Genomic DNA, 19569 nt, shown 5'->3' with positions numbered 1-19569 from the left:
AAATTCGTATTGCATAGGCACATCTGTGAAGGATTCTGCAGGAAGCCCGTGTGCAGACTGTAACCTTCAACAATCACATTTGCATACCTTACAGAATCCGCACATGGCACACAACTGCAATTTCCCAGCAAGGCTCTATGTTAAAATTTATGTGTATGTGGAATTGTCATGTGAATGAATGATTTTCACATTTTTTGACACGGTTGTGACTGTGGGCAGATATGTGCCCATCCATCTGTTGCACTTTCCAAGTGGTGATAACTAACTGAACAAACCTCTACAGTTTCTTTTTTTCCCACCTATTACAATTTCCTCCACATCTTCAAGTTCTCACTCCACATCTTCAAGCAATCACTCCTCCTTTTTTGTGATCTTCCTGGTTTCCAGAATACAGATGGATACAGGAGCTATCAGACATACTGGGGTGGAGTATTTGTTCCCCCAAGAATGATGGCCAGTTGACATATTATTGCAGTGGGACTCTTTACGTGAACATCTTTGGACCTCAATTTCTGCAGAAGTGTGGTATGCGCAGTGACAAGCCGGATACAAGGGGCTTACCACTTAGCGACAACCACCATGAAGTGTGGCTCTAGGTGGCTGCTGTTGTTCTGCTATCTCGTGCAACCTGGAGGGGCCAAAGGTCAATAGAAGAGCCCATGTTTTCAGGGCAGGCACCCCCAGATTCAGTCACCAGCACTTCCAGTTAAGGACTTTCCAATTAAAACTGTTGTGAAAGACCCTTTTTTCCCTGACAACCAGAAGAAACTCCTACCAGTCAGAGTGGACAGTACTGAGGTAGCTGGACCAATGGTCTGACTTGGTATAAGGCAGCTCCAGTTGAGCGCGAAAATTCAAACCATGGTAATGGTGGGATCAATCGCATGGGGCTTTCTTGGAGCATCAACTAGGTACCTTCTTACATTTTGGAATCTAATTTGGTTACTAGAGCTCCATGAAAGAGGAGAATTGGTACACCACAAAGTTAGGTACACAGGAGATTGCTTTGTTGCCTCTAAATGGCTCTAAGGCTGGTTCCTACAAATACTTCAGAACCAGACAGGGTGTTTTAATGTCCTCAGGCTCTCTAGTATGGAAAAAGGGGTGGGAGGAACAGGGAGACACACACATACACACAAAACAATGGCCCCAGAGCTGAGCAACCTCTTAACAGCAGCTGCCTATCTTTGTCCTGCAGCAAATCTCCTGATACTTAACATGTCCAGTATCTGAGGCAGGAATGTATTTCGCTGCCAGCTTTGCAGTGCCCTGACTTTTTCCTCTTTACGACTACCAAGGGAAAATCTCAAAGGCAAGGGCGGTACATTTTAACCAGCTGAAAACTTCACAGCGAAAATTTGTTTCCCCACTCCTACACATGAAGCCAGCTGGGTGACCTTGTGCTAGTCACACTCTCTCAGCCTCACCTACCTCACAGGGTGTCTGTTGTGGGGAGGGGAAGGGAAGGTAATTGTAAGCTGGTTTGATTTTTCCTGAAGTGGTAGAGAAAGTTGGCATATAAAAACCAACTCTTCTTCTTAAATTAAAGCAGGAGGGGAAAAGATGCCAATGAACACAAATGAACCTGCCTTATACTGAAACACACCATTGGTCCGTCAAGGTCAGTGATGTCCACTCAGACTGGTAGTGGCTCTTCAGGGTCTCATGTGCAGGTCTTTCACATCAACTGCTACCTGGTCTTTTTAACTGAAGATGCCGGGGATTGAACCTGGGACTTCCTGCATGCAAAGCAGATGCTGTGCCACTAAGCTACGGCCCCTCTTCAAGTCAATATGGTCTTGTACAAAAGCATGAAGGGTTTGTTCACTATGGAGGGTTTTTTTTAACGTCAATTTTGTTTGGGTTGTAATATTGGCTTGGAAGCTGCCTCGAGCTTTTGAAAAGCTGGAGCCAGGCACATTTATAATTTAAAGCAAGGTGGGGAAACCAAAACGGAAATGCATTTCCGAGCATTCCTGAGCCCTGACACACAATAGCCAGGCTTGTTCGCCTACCTTGCTTTCTCCTTCGATGACAATGACAGGCACGGCAGTGGCAGGCCAACGGTGCTTGGCAGGGAGGGGCTTATCACAATTCCATAAGACAATGATCTGAAAAGAATAAAGAAGCAGAATCCTCAGGCCTACAAGAAGTTCTTGGCTTGAGCGCAAAGTTTCCTCCTTTATGGTCAAACGCAGAATGTTGTGTTCATTTAGAAGATTTATAAGCCCAGAGACTTGTGGGGTTACCGCATTATGTATTCCAGCGATGTATTAAGAGTTTGAAAATGTTATAAAAAATACTGTTCGCACTTTCTATGTATTCCCACCAATGTATTAAGAGTTTGAAATTGTTATAAAAAATACTGTTCACACTTTGTTTGGCCCCTTTAGCTGTGAAGACGTCTTCCAACCATTTATTAGCCGTTGCATCCAAAAACCCTTTTAAAGCGATGTTTTTTATAACATTTTCAAACTCTTAATACATTGTTGGGAATACATAATGCGGTAACCCCCCAGCTTGAGGTGACTCACATGGTTTAAAAACCCAATAAAACCATAAAAACAACAACCATAAGAATGATCAAAACAGCTATAAAAACAAGAACATAAAAACACTCAGAAGCAGAGAATTAACGAAAACAGCTTAAAAATGGAATCTTGCTGTTAACTACTTGGTTAAAGATGAATGTTTTCGTCTGCTGCTAGAAAGGCAGTAAAGGAGCTGCAAGGCAAGGGGGGGCATTCCAAAGTCAAGGTGCCACCACTGAAAAAGCCCTATCTCTGGTTGCTGCCTGCCTCACCTCTGTTGTTAGGGGCACAGAGGGCAGGATTTGGGTGGAGGATCTTACAGGTCGAGAGCCAAATTCCTATCCAAGGAAAAGGAATGCAACTAATTTCGCTTTACTTTCATCATTCTGACCACAAGAAAAAAGTCGACATTGCCAGATACTATTTGTGCAGCATCTGGAAGGATCTCATGAATCACTTTCGTGAAGGCAAAAGTCAGGCTCTTCTGCCCTCACCCCACTAATAACGTAGAAATCTCTGTAGTATGAGACTCTGTCGGAGCTCACAACCCATCAGCAGAACAGCCCCTCACTTCTGGAGACCATTCATACAGGGCTGTTTCCCTGTGGTCAACCCCGCCAACTGCTCCGGTGCTTCGTTTTGATTATGCATGCCTTTCCTGATCGTCAGAGGTTGCCTCACTCCTGCTGCAGGTTTCCACATGTTTTGCTTGTGTTTTCTGGATTCTCGCTAAAAAAGCATCTGGAAAACATGGCCAAAACGCGCAGAAACGTGCGGGGAGAGCAAGGTGACCTCTGACGATCGGGAAAGGCATGCATAATCAAAGTGAAGCACTGGAGCAGTCGGCAGGGTGACCGTAAGGAAAACAGCCCTGCATAAATGCCCTAAGAGTATGTGCTTTAAGTTGCTAGTCCCTAGGGTTGTGTGTGTGTTAAGTGCCGTTAAGTCGCTTCCGACTCATGGCGACTCATGGGTTACAAGACTATTATTGAACATGCATGGGCACCCACTGCTCGAACCTCAGAAGACAGAGAGGTGATTCAATAAGATTTCTAATGCTTTGGAGGAAGAGCTTCAGCATCTCACAAAGCCTCTTGCCCTACCCTGTGACACCAAAACAGCCCCGTAGACTTATTCAAAATAAAATTATGCAAAATTGTTCAATTTGAATAATGTATACAGATTGCAGAATACAACGTTTCTTTGTTCAGAATCCAGATTGTCTGTGTGCTCAGCCCTGATTAATATGCCATGAACAGCAATAAAACAAAAAATCTGGACCAGACTGTCAACTGGGCTGAAAGCCAACCATCATCCCTTGAGGAATATTGGTCATGTTGCAAACATGCTCTTGGTTGCGTTCCTCCAAGAAGCCCTCCTGCACAACCATTATTCATCCCTCGATGGTTCAGTGCTTACTGGATTTACCCTCTGGTGATAAAGTCAATCAGAGTCCCTTTGCAGATGTAATATAAATGACATTTTGGTTCCTTTAATAAAGTCTGGGAATGGAAAGCTCGCCAACATCTATCACTGTTAAACGAGAGGCATAAGTCAAACTGGATGATTAGGACACGATTATGACGGCCTGCCATCATGGAGCTGGTGGCCCTGGCCAGCCGGCTGGAAGCAGGTCCTCATTTCTCACCTGGGCGCAGTACTGGGATTTGGCAACAGCGACCAGGAGTTTCAGCACAGGTTGAGACTGAGAAACTAAAGGGGTAACTGCGTGGATAACGGCGGTGAATTTGGGTGGGGGCTTGACACCTGGAACGGGAAAAACAAAACCATAATATACAGAAATCAATCAGCCAGAGTACAAAGGAACTGCCGGCATATAGGATATTTTTGATGATTTCCCTATAGCATGTGGATGCTGGAGCTACCTGGAATGGTTAATTCTGTAGCCAGCCTTCTCCCTCCCCCCGCCCAGTACAATTCAATTCTACTTGTGGGACATATCGTAAGAATGACTGAAATGTGGAATTCACTACCAGAGGATGTGAAGATGGCTACAGGCACAGACAAGTTTTAAAAGGAGTTTAGATAGAGTAATAGAGGATGGCTACTAGCCACCGTGCCTAAAGGGAAGCTCCATATTCCAAGGCAGCAAACCTCCGAAGACCAGTGTCAGGAGGAAACATCAGGAGATGTTTCCTCTTGATACTGGAGATGTTTCCTGTATGCTCTTTTGTTGGCCCTTCTTAATAGTTGGTTGGCCATTGTGTGAGACAAGATGCTGGACTAGATGGACCACTGGTCTTCTTATGTTTTTATGTTCTTAACAGATTGCAGAGGCTGAGCTGTTGACTCGATGGGCCAGGAGTCCATCTTTGTCAGCAGGTGGTCGGCTCCAAGGGCCCCTTTTTATCCCTCTGTGATTAGTCTGTGATTCTAAGCCTGGCTTGGATCAGTGTGTCATCTCAGCCATGCTGCAAGCCAGTTCCTTAGTTTTGGTTTGTTCGGAACAAGCAAACCTCTTGGGTGTCACTGTGGAGAGGGCCTTCGCCTCCACCAAACCTCTTGATGTTGCAGTGGAGAGGGCATTTGCCTCCACTAATCTGCCAAATAATTCGTTGAGGGGTAAGGCACTACGTCTGGCCAAGAAGAAAAGTCTTTGAAAGGTTGGAATGGTTAAGAATTTTAGATAATCTGGGAGCACTGGAAAAGATGGCTTGCTCTGTTCCTCAGAAGGAGGGTGCATATTTCCTTTTGGCATCACCACATAGTTCAAGATGGTCCCTTCGTTCTAAATCTGGGAGTATCTTATTCATTACTAAAGGGAGGTCGGAGGGAAAACTTGGAAAGGAAATCTGTAAACCTGAAAGTATTTCGTCTCCTGTCTTTGTCCAAGAAGACACAAAAGGGTGTCTGCCGGAAGTTCCACCCACCCAACCGGTGAAGTCAAGAACACAGAATCACCTTACCTAGATTAGCATAATAGTAAGGAAAATCTCCTAGATATGATGAATACTGTGGTAGTACAAATAACCCTCCGGGGTGTTTATTCCATATTAAGCTGTTGCGTGATATGTGCTTAAAGATTCTGTCTTGAATAATCTGAAAAAAGAAGAAATTAAAAACACACACAATTTAAGCAGGTATTTAATAAAAAATGGGAGATATCTCAGTGCCTATTGAAGACAGCAATTGCCGTGCCTTTGGTAAAAGCCAGCAGGAGGCAGATTATTTCGCACTCTTAAAAAAAACCCAAAACAGAGGACGCTGAACCTGTATCCTTATGCACATTCCTGTGGGTTAGAAGCCACCAATAATGGTATTCAAACTACCTCATTAGCTGCTGCAGGCACCCTGGCAACTCCACAACTTATTAGATTCTGCATTTCAAGTCAAACTATGTTCTGACTTTTCAAAATGGCATGTCAGTTTATGAAGCTGATTAATCCATTTCGCCAGCCGTGGTCCTGCATAAAATAATTAGGCCGGTGATAAGATTTTTATAAAAGGATGGGTAGTTGAAGGGGGATAATGGGGACGTTAACCTCAGCCCCTCTTCCTATCCACATACAAGCAAACAAAACACACACACAAAGATACAGCCAGAAACAAACATCTGGGAAGAAAATTAATGATGGTGCAGCATCTTTGGCTCCAGGAAAGCCTTTCATAAAACCACACAATATACTGCCATGATTCTGTGCAGGGGAGGAGCACAGCTTGCGGTATTGGGCACAGTATTCAGAACCATGAGAATCTCCACTTTTCCTCCTCTCCCTCCAAGTTTCTAGTCCTCATGGCTGCTAAATTATGCTTGAAAGCCTGCAGCCAATGGCTGGGGACAGTTCATTATCCAGAAAGAATGCTGCCATTAAAAGCACCTTTAATGGGGTATTGGATGCAGCCTTTTTTTTTTTTTTTAGGGGGCAGGAAGCGGTAATGTGGGCTTTTATGCTATTTAGTATTTTTATTTGAATGTGTAAGCTCTGCCAGAGCTATTGAAAAGGCAGAGTATACATATTTTAATGCACATAATACATAAAACAGAAAGTGAATGGCACGTGACTGATAGTCAGCTGACAAAAAAGAAAGAAGTGATAAAAAGTAGTAAGGGTAATTGAATTCAAAATGCAGAAAGGTAAATTTTCCCAGTGAAGCTCACATACCACATCATTTCTTGGCAGAAATACAGGAACATACACACACACACGCCCACACAGTTCAGTTTAGTCTTCAACTAGGTTTTTGAGGCCCCTGTTTGTATGCGTCTTCAGCTGCAGGTCAAGTGAAGAATTCTTATGGATCTTGTTCCTTTACATGCCTGGGACTTGACCTAAACGCTAGAGCAAATTTAACTAATGGCTGCTTGATGGCCAAGAAAACACCACTCACTGCCTTCGAGACCAGAACGGGGAATATGTAGGAAAGGTCAAAAGGGAGCATGTATACGGCTCCTCAATGGACAATTCAAAGTACAGGCAATTCAAAGAATGCATCAGTAAATACAGACCTTGTGTTTTAAGAGGATGATATATTTTTTCTTAAAAAAAAAAAAAACTCTGCTGAAAACTAACAGTCCTGTTTTTAAAAAATCATATTCCTGTCTCAAACACTGCCGAGTAGGTTTGCCAACATGAACACATGATTATTGGAGTTGCAAATAACTGTACTAAATTAATCCAATTCTGAACAAGATTTTGTGGTCGAACAAGGGAACTCCTCACCTATGGAAAACAGGCGGGAGCAGCTACAAATTCATGTCTTGTTCAAGTCTATTTTATTTATTTAAAACATTTGCTAGCCGCTTTCCTCCCTTGTGGAACTCAAGTGACAACAAGTGACAATGGGCCACACAATATAGAAGATTATCACTTTACAGCATACCTTTATATGTATATGTAGTTCTGGATGCGTTTCTAAAATACGTAAATGTATCTATGGCCACTGAAGAAGGCCACATAGGCCGAAACGCGTTTGGGTTATTTACTGGTCATTTACGTTGATTTTTTATCATCAACTATGTTGGAAAATTAGCAACTATTTTCTACATTCTTTTAATTGATCAGCCTGTACATTTAAGGCCCAGTGCTTTTAAGTTAGTGTACACTACGTAATAAATAATATAATATAATAAATAATATCAGTATTTTGTTATAATATATAATCAGCTCAACTTTTCGGTTCTTTGTCTTTGCAAAGTGAACAGGCCAGCACTTCAGCCCTGACTAATATCGTAACGTTATTTACTCACCTCTAGTGTGGTCAATACAATCTTCTCCACTGAAGAAAAATAAGCCTCCCACAAGAACTGTGTCTGCTGTCTAAGTGCTAGGATTTTATCCTGATGGATAGACCTGATTGTAGAAGGGATCTGTAATACAACGTTGAGACAATTCAGACATGGTAGGAAAACACTGCAGACGGAGCCCATTAAAGACACTTCTGGGGGCTCTTCCAGATGATCTGTTTACAGCTCAATCAGTTTAGGTTTTATAGATCTGCGCATCGCGCATTTGGCTCTCATTTGCGGCACAATAACCACCCTGTTCCGACAACAGCAGCAGTAATAGCAGTAATTGGAAATTGAATTAAACAGGTTGCTCGCTAATCCTGCATTTCTACCTCACTGTTGACTGAACAGCCTGTGTCCTCCCCCCTCCCCCAAAATTACACTTGCCCATTATAAGAAAGAGAGCCAGTGTGGTGTAGTGGTTAAGGTGTCAGACTAGGATCTGGGAAACCCAGGTTCGAATCCCCGCTCTGCCATGGAAACTGGCTGGGTGACTCTGGGCCAGTAACACATTCTCAGCCTCGACCCTGGCAAGTATTTGGACAGGAGACCTCCAAGGAATACCAGGGGCGTGATCTGGAGGCAGGCAATGGCAAATCGCCTCTGAACGTCTCTTGCCTTGAATACCCTACAGGGTTGCCATGAGTCAGCTGTGACTTGATGGCAAAAAATAATAATAAAATAAAAAATGAGAGAATCTCAATTTTTTGTCATGGGGGTGCTTTCAGAAGACCTCCTGGTCAAGTGGCAGCCACACTTTTCCATGGCAGATCCAGAGTTATAGAATGCCACTCTCTGGGGGGAAAAATGAAGACATTTTAATTCATATCATCCTTAATTGACATGTATTAGGTCCTGTTTGCTAGCCTTTTACTACTACTTCTGCACCTGTTATTTTGAACATTGTGTTCTGTTGTCTTCACAAAACCATTGACTATGCATTTTAGTAGAGAGTGTGTGTATGGATAATGACCCCCAAAATCTCCTTAAGATAACTTTTTCACCTTCAACGAGATTGGGCAAGTTGACCTTCTAAGGGCTATGGCTGCTTTCTACTCTGGAGTTCTATCGTTTTGCTATACAATAGTTTCTGAAGTAGCCAGAGATGACCCAATCGCACACGCAACGCAAGTGACTGATGGCATAAGGGACAATGTTTCTATAGGTGCCAGTGAACTGGTGTGAGATTTGAGAGGTGTTCCCTGGATTCCAAAGCAATTTCAAAAGGGATGCTTAGGTGCCACTTGGAACATAAGAGGCTCCCATTTGGGGAGTCAGAATGTAAAGGACTGGAAAGACTAGTTTCTATGTTAACCCTTGGCTTTGCAATGGCCATCAGCTCTCAGAAGCTAAGCAGGATCAGCCCTGATTAGGACTTGGATGGGAGATCACCAAGAAATACCAGGGTTGCTATGTAGAAGAAGACAATGGCAAACCACTTATGTTCGTCTCTTGACTTGAAAACCCTACCGAGTTGCCGTAAATTGGATGCAACTTGACGACACTTTACACACACATCTCAAGCATGGATTGTAAGAAAACAAAGAACTTCAGCAAACAGCAGGAATACTGTACTTTGGGTGAGCCAGTTCAAGATCACCACAATTCTCCTTCCAGACCAACTCAATTAATTCTGCTCTGTAAATGTGTTTTTTATTGTTTTATCAGTTTTCATATATATGCGGAATCTCTTATAAAGGGCCAAGTCTATCCATAATATAAAACTTCAAATATTTTACCAGCAGGATGGAACATGAAAAAACACTTAAACCTAATTATGCCATTAGCCTGAAAAAATGCATAAAAATTCTCAGGCTTGCCGTATTCACTTGGTATCGTGACAGCTTCCCAAAAGGTTCGATCTCCCTAATTGGATAGGGAGGTATATTTAGCTATTAATTGCAGATTTGCCTTTCCGAGGCCCTGAAAGCGAAAGCTATTGGACAGGTACAGCTAAGAATTATCAACACAAACTCATTTTATATTCTTCATCCCCAGTGCATCTTGGGATTCTTTAAACTGGATGCCAGACTGGATTAGGAGGAGGAGAAGGTAGATTGTGATCTTTTGGGGGGTCACAGGGCAATTTTTGGGTGGATTGGTTATGTCTGCGAATTGCTGGATTTCCTGCAAAGTATGCTGGAGCCGGAATTACTTATTCATGTGTTGCCTTCCAGCGTATGAAAAGGTGGGAGGTGCCTGCCCCAAGGAGCTTACAACCTCAAAAACAATACAATGTGGGCAAGAATTTAGGGGAGGAGCTGTGGCTCAGTGGAAGACGATCTGCTTTACACGCAGAAGGTCCTTGGTTCAATCCTCAGCCTCTCCAGTTAGCAAAGTGATGTGAAAAACAGTAGGTAATGTGAAAGGCCTAGGGTTGCCAATCTCCAGGTACTAGTTGGAGATCTCCTGCTATTACAACTTATCTTCAGGCGACAGAAGTCTTTAGACTGAATGCATAAACTGCATTCTAACCACTGTACCACACTGACCGACCATGCAAAAACTTCCCTATGAAACCTTCGGTACAGCCTTCCTAAACCCTTTGTGTTTATTCCCGCCCTATCTCTTTCCCCTGCCTTTCTCGAATACACACATGAACACACACATGAAGCTGCCTTTATGCAGTCTAGACAGTTTATGAAGTCTAGACGTCAGTCTAAAGAGGGAAAAGAAACCCCAAACTTTCTCTGCATTCTCTTTGTTTAGGAGAAGAATGTGGTGGTACAGTGGTTAGTGGTGGTGTAGTGGTTAAGAGCGGTGGTTTGGAGTGGTGGACTCTGATTTGGAGCACTGGGTTTGGTTCCCCACTCCTCCACATGAGCTGCAGAGGCTAATCTGCCTTTTTTTCTTTTTCTTTTTTGGCGAACTGGATTTGTTTCCCCACTCCTACACACGAAGCCAGCTGGGTGACCTTGGGCAAGTTACAGCTCTTAGAGCTCTCTCAGCCCCACCCATTTCACAGGGTGAGTCTCCGTTAAGTGGTAGAGAAAGTCGGCACATAAAAACCAACTCTTCTTCTTTTTTTACTTGGGCATCTATTCTCTCATCAGTCTGCCGTGTTCTTCCTAAGCTTTTCAAATATTCATATATTTTTCCTCCGTCTAATTATGCACAAGGCACCTACCTCTGTTTGTTTTTGATTTGTGCCATTTTGCATTCCCCCCCCCCACTTAGATTATTAGATTAAGCCCATCCATTGCCTTTTCTTTCAGTCATGGTCTTGCATGTCGGGGGGGGGGGAGGTGGAATCCATTCCCAATAAAATATTCTTAATTAGAATACATCTGTTCTGCGCATAGCCTTACAGCGTTCTGAAAAACAGCTTGACAGCAATGATCTCCTTATGCCAGGTGCACACTCTTAATATATGCTCTGCGTGAAGTTCAACGAGAAACCCAATTTGAAGCGTTAAGCTATTCTAAGTAAGATGGGTTTGCGTATTGCTGAAGGGTATCATGATTGACAAGAGATTAAGTCAAGGGTCCCAAAGGAAGCAGCAAAGGGAATGTGGAAGGTACTATGGCCCCCGTCAAAGATGCAGCTTAAAGGAGATATACAGCCAGATTTGCTCGACACCGTAGTGGTCACATCTTCATCCTCCTCTCGCATGGTGAGCCACTTGACATGAGGGTTCAGCAGGTGTTCTGTTCCCTCGCACCAGGAGCCTGCCAGCCACATAAGTCCAGTGCATATAGGTCCCTGCAATGGTTCAAGTGAGTGCCTAGTTCCCATCAGAAGGTATATCAGGTGCATTACGGGGACACGCGGGCTCCTAGTTTGTGCAAATGAAATATCTCCAGAGAGCCCTGCAGAGAGCCCTCTATTTGGAAACAGCAGAGAGGTACAGGAGAAGCTCTTGCAATGTAAGGGACAGACTTTGGGATTTGAACTTTTGAACAGTGTAGTGTAGTGGTTTAAGTATCAGATTAGGAGCTGGGAAACAGTGTAGTGTAGTGGTTAAGTTCAGAAAGACGTGCAACACACAGCTCTTTTGCAGTAAGCACCGGGTCATTCCTGACCCATGGGATGACGTCACATCCCGATGTTTACTAGGCAGACTTTGTTTACATGGTTGGTTTATCATTGACTTCCCCAGTCGTCTACCCTTTATCCCCAGCAAGCTGGGTACTCATTTTACCGCCCTCAGAAGGATGGAAGGCTGAGCCAACCTTGAGCTGGCTACCTGAAACTGACTCCCGTCGGGAGAGAATTCAGGTCATGAGCAGAGCTTTTGACTGCAGTACTGCAGTTTACCATTCTGCGCCACGGGGCTCTTTTGCAGTGTGTGTGTGTGTTAAGTGCCGTCAAGTCGCTTCCGACTCATGGCGACCCTATGAATGAAAGTCCTCCAAAATGTCCTATCTTTGACAGCCTTGCTCAGATCTTGCAAATTGAAGGCTGTGGCTTCCTTTATTGAGTCAATCCATCTCTTGTTGGGTCTTCCTCTTTTCCTGCTGCCCTCAACTTTTCCTATCATGACGGTCTTTTCCTGTGACTCTTGTTGTCTCATGACGTGACCAAAATACGACAGCCTCAGTTTAGTCATTTTAGCTTTTGCAGTGCCTTTCATAAATTGGCAAGTAGGATTTTGAGCTTAAGAACAACCTTAAATAAGCTGTACAAAATAATTCTAAAAAATCAAATTGTAGCTCTATTGAAGGCAAAGATCTGTTGAAAAAAAATCAGCTGAATTTAGGCAGAATGAATCATGCGTTCCTAGATATCTATTCCCTACTGTTTTAAGTGCATGCATGCTTACATGTTACTGCATTAAAATGCTTTTTTTCCCTTCATTAAGTTTTGCTGAACTATTTTTCAGGGGAAAGCTTCTGACATATCTCTGCAAGTGAAACAAACAAACAAAAAATGAAGCCCACCTCATGCATCAGGCAGAGTGTGGCTCAGTGGCAGAGCATCTACTTGGCATGCAGAAGGTCATATGTTCAATCCCTGGCATCTCCAGTTAAAGGGACTAGGCAAGTAGGTGATGTGAAAGACCCCTGTCTGAGACCCTGGAGAGCCGCTGCCGTTCTGAGTAGACAATACTGACTTTGATGGACCAAGGGTCTGATTCAGTATAAGGCAGCTTCATGTTAACTGCAAAGCCAGAGGGAAAAGCTTAGAATTTTTTTCGGTGTATTTTTGTATGTTAGCTCAGTTCTAACAGATTGGAACTGAAACCAGAGCTTCTATTTTTAAACCGTATTTGGCTATTTGCTATTAATCTTCTTGCCCTAGAAGTAGAGTGTAGAAGAATGATCCATCGATGCCAATCTGCCACAAATATTAGAATGGGATGACGTTTTAATAGTAGGTCATTTGTATAATATCAGGGACGAGGGGGACGGAAGTGCTACATATATATATATTTGAAAAGGCAGGATGGCAGAGTTAAGCTTCCCTGGATCTTGAGCTGCCGCGACAATGACGAGAATATGTAAATAAAAACATCCTCGCTCGGTCTAAAACGGGAAATGAGAAACTGTAACACAACAAAAACATTTCCCAGAGCAGACGTTTGGGCTTAGTGCCAGATCTTTAAAAACCACTGTTAATAATGGAGTAGTAGCTACTCAAGCGAGGAAGCAGCTGTGAAGAGAATCAATTGCGTGTTACAGGAAAAAAGGACAAAGATCGGCACATGAAGGTAGCGGTGAGGAGACGGGAGGGAAAAAAACAGAAAGACATTAGGAATTTTATGCAAAAATTCCCCCGCTGCTACTGGGAACCCCCAGACGTGGCCACTGTCAGAGATGGTTGGTGACATGCAGACTGAACTCCTGTAAGACACTCTGCTAAGACACTGAAAGCTGAAAGGAAGAAAGTAAATTCCTTTGAAATGTGGTGTTGGAGGAGAGTGTTACGGATACCGTGGACTGCCAAAAAAACAAATCCATGGGTTATAGATCAAATCAAGCCTGAACTGACCCTAGAAGCTAAAATGACTAAACTGAGGCTGTCGTACTTTGGTCACACTATGAGAAGGCAAGAGTCACCGGAAAAGACAATCATGCTAGGAATAGTTGAAGGCAGCAGGAAAAGAGGAAGACCCAACAAGAGATGGGTTGACTCTATAAAGGAAGCCACAGCCCTCAGTTTGCAAGACCTGAGCAAGGCTGTTAACGACAGGACGTTTTGGAGGACATTGATTCATAGGTTTGCCATGAGTCGGAAGCGACTTGACGGCACTTAACACACACAAGCCACTCTACATAAGGCGGCCTTTGAGGAGGGCTTGGTGGTGGTGGGAAGTGCTGTCAAGTCACAGCCGATTTCAGAAGCTAGGCAGGGTTGGCCCTACTTTGTACCTGGATGGGAGACCACTAAGGAAGTCCAGGGTTGCTACACAGAGGCAGACACTGGCCGTCCATCAGCTGTGACTTGATGGCACTTTACACACACACATTGGCTCTCAGGGGTTGCCAGGCTCAATATAAAGTGCCAGTTTTGACCTTTAACATCAAAAATACCTAAAGGGCTGCATCTACCTGTATGTTCCTGAGCATGTAGTAAGGTTGTCCATGGGGGGGGGGGGGGGACGACGACGGCAGGGCTCTGCTGAAGGAATCTGCAGCCACACAAGTATCTTTCTCAGCAGCTACCCAAAGACTGAGGAAGTCCCTCCCTCAGAAACTGCTTGTAGCCCCTTCTTTATAGTCCTTCTGGCATCAAACAGTGAGAGCCGGCGTGGTGCAGTGGTTAAGAGCGGTGGTTTGGAGCGGTGGACGCTAAACTGGAGAACTGGGTTGGTTTCCCCACTCCTCCACATGAAGCCAGCTGGGTGACCTTGGGCTAGTCACACTCTCTCAGCCCCACCTACCTCATAGGGTGTCTGTTGTGGGGAGGGGAAGAGGGGTGACTCTAAGCCGGTTTGATTCTCCCTTAAGTGGTAGAGAAAGTCGGCATACAAAAACCAACTCTTCTTATTTTTTCCAGAATACCACTGAACAGTGTTTTAACTTTTTTTTTTAATGAGCTGTAGCTTTTACTGATTTTATAGATATATGCCATAGTTATACGTTTTATCACTGAAAGCAGCTTTGGCTCTGATTATTTTTATGGAAATACATTCTGCGACCAATTATACAGATTTTAAAAAATGTGCAATCTGAACATTTTTTGGTTACATGACGCCGGCTGCAGATCAGAGGTGTGTGTGTGTTTGATGAAGCTGCATTATACTGAGCTGCTTTATATAGCCCATTTGAAGCTGCTTATAATGGGTCAGACCACCGGGATATCAAAGCCGGCACTGTCTACTCTGACTGGCAGTGTTTCTTCAGGGTCTCAGGTAGCTTTTCTCCCTTTCTCATAATACTAGAACTCGGGGTCATCTGCTGAAGCTGGAGGGTGAGAGATTCAAAACTGATAAAATGGAGTATTTCTTCACACAACACATAGTTAACTTGTGGAACTCCCTGCCCCAGGATGTGGTGATGGCTGCCAACTTGGAAGACTTTAAGAGGGGAATGGACATGTTCATGGAGGAGAGGGGTATTCATGGCTACTAGTAAAGATGGATACTAGTCATGATGCATACCTATTCTCTCCAGGATCAGAGGAGCATGCTGAATATATTAGGTTCTGTGGAACACAGGCAGGATGGTGCTGCTGCAGTTGTCTTGTTTGAGGGCTTCCTGGAGGAACCTGGTTGGCCACTGTGTGAACAGATTGCTGGACTTGATGGACCTTGGTCTGATCCAGCATGGCCTTTTTAATGTAAAGTGTTTTTCACAACACCTACTTCCTCATCCTTCTAATTGGATTGAATCTGGGACCTTCCACATACTAATCAGATGCTCTACCACTAAGCCACAGCCATCTATCTTTTACCTTTCCCTCTCCAGTTAAAAAGGTTCTCACAGGTAGCAGGGCAAAGGAGAGATTTGCTTTGGAGAGCTGTTGTCTGTCACAGGAGATCGTTCTGGGTTGGAAGGACGACTGAGTTTGTATTTTAATATAACAGACTGGGGCAATAATGAGACAACCACCTAATTATGTATTCTAATACTTTCTGCAGAGACACAGGAAGAGGAAAGCCAGCAATGCCAATGGAGCTCATCTGTATATTTCTTTTGTTTTGTAAATAGTACAAAAGGAAACATCTACCACTAGCTGCCATAATGGAAATCATGGTGGCCATTCACACAAATGGTGCCTCTAGGTCTCTCTACCTGGCTGTGAGGCCTGGTCATGCCCTACATGACCTTTGTAGGGCAGATTCTCAAGTGACACACAAACCCCTCTCCCTATGTTCCTGCACCACATACGTGTGGGTGCAACTTCCTAACACCCAAAACATCTGGTCTCTTTTTCTAGCAGAGGCCCAAGATGGAAAGGAAAAAGAAATCAGTGAGGCCAACTACAGACATTTATGAAGCTACAAGTTGGGAAATAGCTGGAGATTTTTGGGGTGTAGCCTGAAGAGGGTGGAGTTTGGGGGAGGGACTTCAGTGGGGCATAATGCCATAGAGTCCATCTTCCGAGGTGGCCATTTTTTCCAGGTGAACTGATCTTTGTCACCTGGCGATCAGTTGTAATCCCAGGAGATCTCCAACCACCACCTGGAGGTTGGCAAGCCTAGCCACAAGTCACCTTTCGTTCCAAGCACTTTACAACTTTGATGCTCATGGATAACTTCTGCATTTATATTAAAAAAAAAAGAATTCAGATGCCCCTACATTTTTAACCAAGACATTTGGAGGCCAAATTGACCTTCATGTCAGAAAGTGAATGATGCCTTATTAAATGAGTTAATATTCACAATGACACAGACAAATCCCTCCCGATAAAAATCTCTTTTACAGCCATGACCTTTTGGATACATCTTTCCTGGAAGTGTAGAAGGTGGCTGCGGTCGTCAACCAATCTGACGAAGGCCGCAGTCCTCCCCACCTCCCAGCCTTACCTGTAATAACAATCTCTCATCCCCTATGACGGCAGCTTGATTCCAATCAATCACTTCGGAGAATGGCAACTCCCATCCGTTGCTGAGCATCACAGGAACGCAGGCAGCCTGCACAGAGAACCATTACAAATATAAGGAAAGAAACAAGTACATTTGTGGGCTGGTACTTCAAGGTCTGTGAGAACGAAATTGCAGCCTTTATTTGTTTATTTTGTTTTTTAGAGGGCTGGAAATTGAGCTTCGTGGAGATAACTGACAGTTAAAGCACCGCAGAATCGTGCGGATTTGTTCTCACATTGCGTTGGAAAATCCCACAACCCTGCTTGAAGATTCGAACCAGAGGTCTACTGTGCCCAATGGCGAAGGACAAGCAGCCGGCACAAGAGTACTGGGACCCAGTTCAATTAACTTACCTTGGCCTAGAGCTGGGTAAAGCCCTCAAGAGGAATTCCATCAATCACAGATTTTTATGGAAAATCAATAATTTTAACTGACTTTCTTTGTACCGCTGTACTGTTTTGTTGGGGAACGGTTGGCACGTTTCCTCCTTTGCGGGGAGGGGAGACCTATTTACTTGGCTGGTCCTTCTCTGTCCTGATTTCGCTCTGCAAACCGAGCACCTTGACATCACGCACTGTAACAAATTGCTGTTTTAAATGGGTATTTTTTTTAAAAAAAAATGAATTATTGGTGTGAACTGCTTTCAGAATCATTATCGTTGGAAAAAGCAGCACACAAATATTGCAAAAAAGTAACCAAAAAATATGTGGCTACAGATGTGGTTCCTCGGTATCTCACTAAGCGATGGGAATTGCAGCCAGCGGCCTGTAAAACAGGCTCAAATCCCTACTCAGCCATGAAGCTCACTGCGTGACCTGTGGCCAGTTGCTATGACTTCACCTACTGTGAAGGGAGGGGCTGTGGCTCAGTGGTAGAGCCTCTGTTTGGCATGCAGAAGGTCCCAGGTTCAATCCCCGGCATCTCCAGTTAAAGGGACTAGACAGGTAGGTGATGTGAAAGACCCTTGCCTGAGACCCTGGAGAGCTTCTGCTGGTCTGAGTAGATAATACTGACTTTGATGGACCCAGGGTCTGATTCAGTATAAGGCAGCCTCATGTGTATGTGTACCTCAGAGGAACATTGTGAAGACAAAGAGAATGAGGAGGCAGGAACCTCACCCTCAGCTACTTGGACTAAGGGAAAGATCAAAATATAATAATCAGAAGCAACTCAGTCTCTTTGTGACATGGTCTCACACAGATTATGTAGTGACTTCTACTGTTCAGAGAAAACAGTTAACCTGAAAACAAAGGATCCACCATGCAACCGGTGGATTGAAGAAAGTCTGAATGATGTGTTTCCAGAACCAGCTACACAGTCAATGGATGATAATTATTTCTCTACCGCTGTTTATATATTGCTATGCTCCATGTTACGTTTGCATGTGTCTTCAGGTAGGGAAATGACTTTTCCAACATTTTGAGAAAACAGGCACCTTCTATACAGACATGTCCAAAGGTCTAAATGGGATCATTTTGGTTCCCATTTTTCACCTTTGGGCATGTCTACACGAGAGGTGTCTCCTTCCTGGTTTGGCACCAGACTAGAGATAGCGAAGGCTACACTAGGACAAGAAAAAGATACCACTGTGAACTATAACAATTTTTCTACCCTGTGAGCTTTCCCATTCACAACTGACTGTAGATTTTTTCAGTTTCCGTTGACTGAAATCCTGGTAAATTGAAGTGGGAGTCAAGCACCGATGTCATGTGACCAAGAACTAATCCTCCAATCCCCCCCTGCGGTGACACCCTTCATGTCCTGTTAACTCTGGACATGCCCTTTCCTGCTGCCTGCCATCTGCTACAAGCCCAGGGAAGAAATCCCTTAAAACCTATTTAGTATGCAAAGTGGACACGCAAGCAGAATTTATAGGCAATTTTGTCTCAGGCTGAATTAAAACAATAAGCCATATTATTTATTCCCTCCTAACTTCCTGGCTGGATGAAGCCAGCGTTTCTCTAAGGAATACAGACCCTCTCCTTCTCCCCCCCCCCCCTGTTTGACAAACATACTTGAGTCATCTTTGACCCTCTCTCTGTGCTGGGGAAGCCCTCTCCACGGAGGTAACACAGCAATCCAATCTGCGAACGAACTCTCGGCACTGAGCGCCTCTCGCAAAACAGCTGCCAATGGCGAAAGCAGGATTATGGGCTATTAGGGAAATGAAGTCTCCAATCTGCCTTCCCCTGCCTCGATATCACACCACGCGGAATCCCAGCTTACAAGAGTGCTAAATGGTTCCCAGGCTCCAGACAGATGTTGATCTTACCTGCAGGGCCTCCAGGAACCTGAAGGATCCAAGCCTCCGGCCACGGGGGACCAGACAGAAAGTGGCATTGTGCAGCATTTCACGATAATCATACCTAACAAGAGAGGAAAAGGGGAGAAGATAAATTAACAATGAGTCCCGGGGTAACGGCGCATGAAAATGTCAACATCGGGTGATGTGCATCTGGTTAGCATCATCCCTGGACGAGTTCACATCTGTAAAACTAGCATAACATGGAGAAGAGAGCCAACCAGAAAAAGGGGGTGGGAGAAATGCAAACGAGGATATTCCCTGACAGACTGGCACAGAGAGAGAATATGGCAGAGACCTTTAGCTGAAGGGGGGATGGGACATCATGGCTTTCCAGCAGTCCACTCTCATTGAACAATTGGTTTGGGAGAGAAAACATGCACTGAAATATACGGCAGCAGTGGCTAAGGGGAAAGAATGGAAGGGTAGGCCTGGCTATGGAGGTCTGCTGGGGTCAGTCTGGGTGGAACTTCATGTCATCACAAGCATGCACAGGCGTGTACTGGCCTCAGTTCCA

At 44.2% G+C, this 19569-nt stretch overlaps 1 protein-coding gene across 1 annotated transcript in view; it reads right to left on the bottom strand.

Annotated features, from left to right (window-relative positions):
• Positions 1 to 19569, bottom strand: part of EXT1 (exostosin glycosyltransferase 1) — a 292727-nt gene that overhangs the window by 14032 nt on the left and 259126 nt on the right. The window contains exons 2-7 of the mRNA XM_056854327.1: positions 19023 to 19116; positions 16691 to 16798; positions 7741 to 7860; positions 5459 to 5591; positions 4180 to 4298; positions 2016 to 2111 (exon numbers count right to left, since the gene is read on the bottom strand). Coding sequence (XP_056710305.1) covers positions 2016 to 2111; positions 4180 to 4298; positions 5459 to 5591; positions 7741 to 7860; positions 16691 to 16798; positions 19023 to 19116 — 670 coding nt within the window. The remainder of the gene's footprint in view (positions 1 to 2015; positions 2112 to 4179; positions 4299 to 5458; positions 5592 to 7740; positions 7861 to 16690; positions 16799 to 19022; positions 19117 to 19569) is intronic.

The sequence above is a fragment of the Euleptes europaea genome, chromosome 8, assembly GCF_029931775.1.
Source record: "Euleptes europaea isolate rEulEur1 chromosome 8, rEulEur1.hap1, whole genome shotgun sequence".
NCBI classification, from domain to species: Eukaryota; Metazoa; Chordata; class Lepidosauria; order Squamata; family Sphaerodactylidae; genus Euleptes; species Euleptes europaea.
This window is presented reverse-complemented; position numbering and strand designations above follow the sequence as displayed.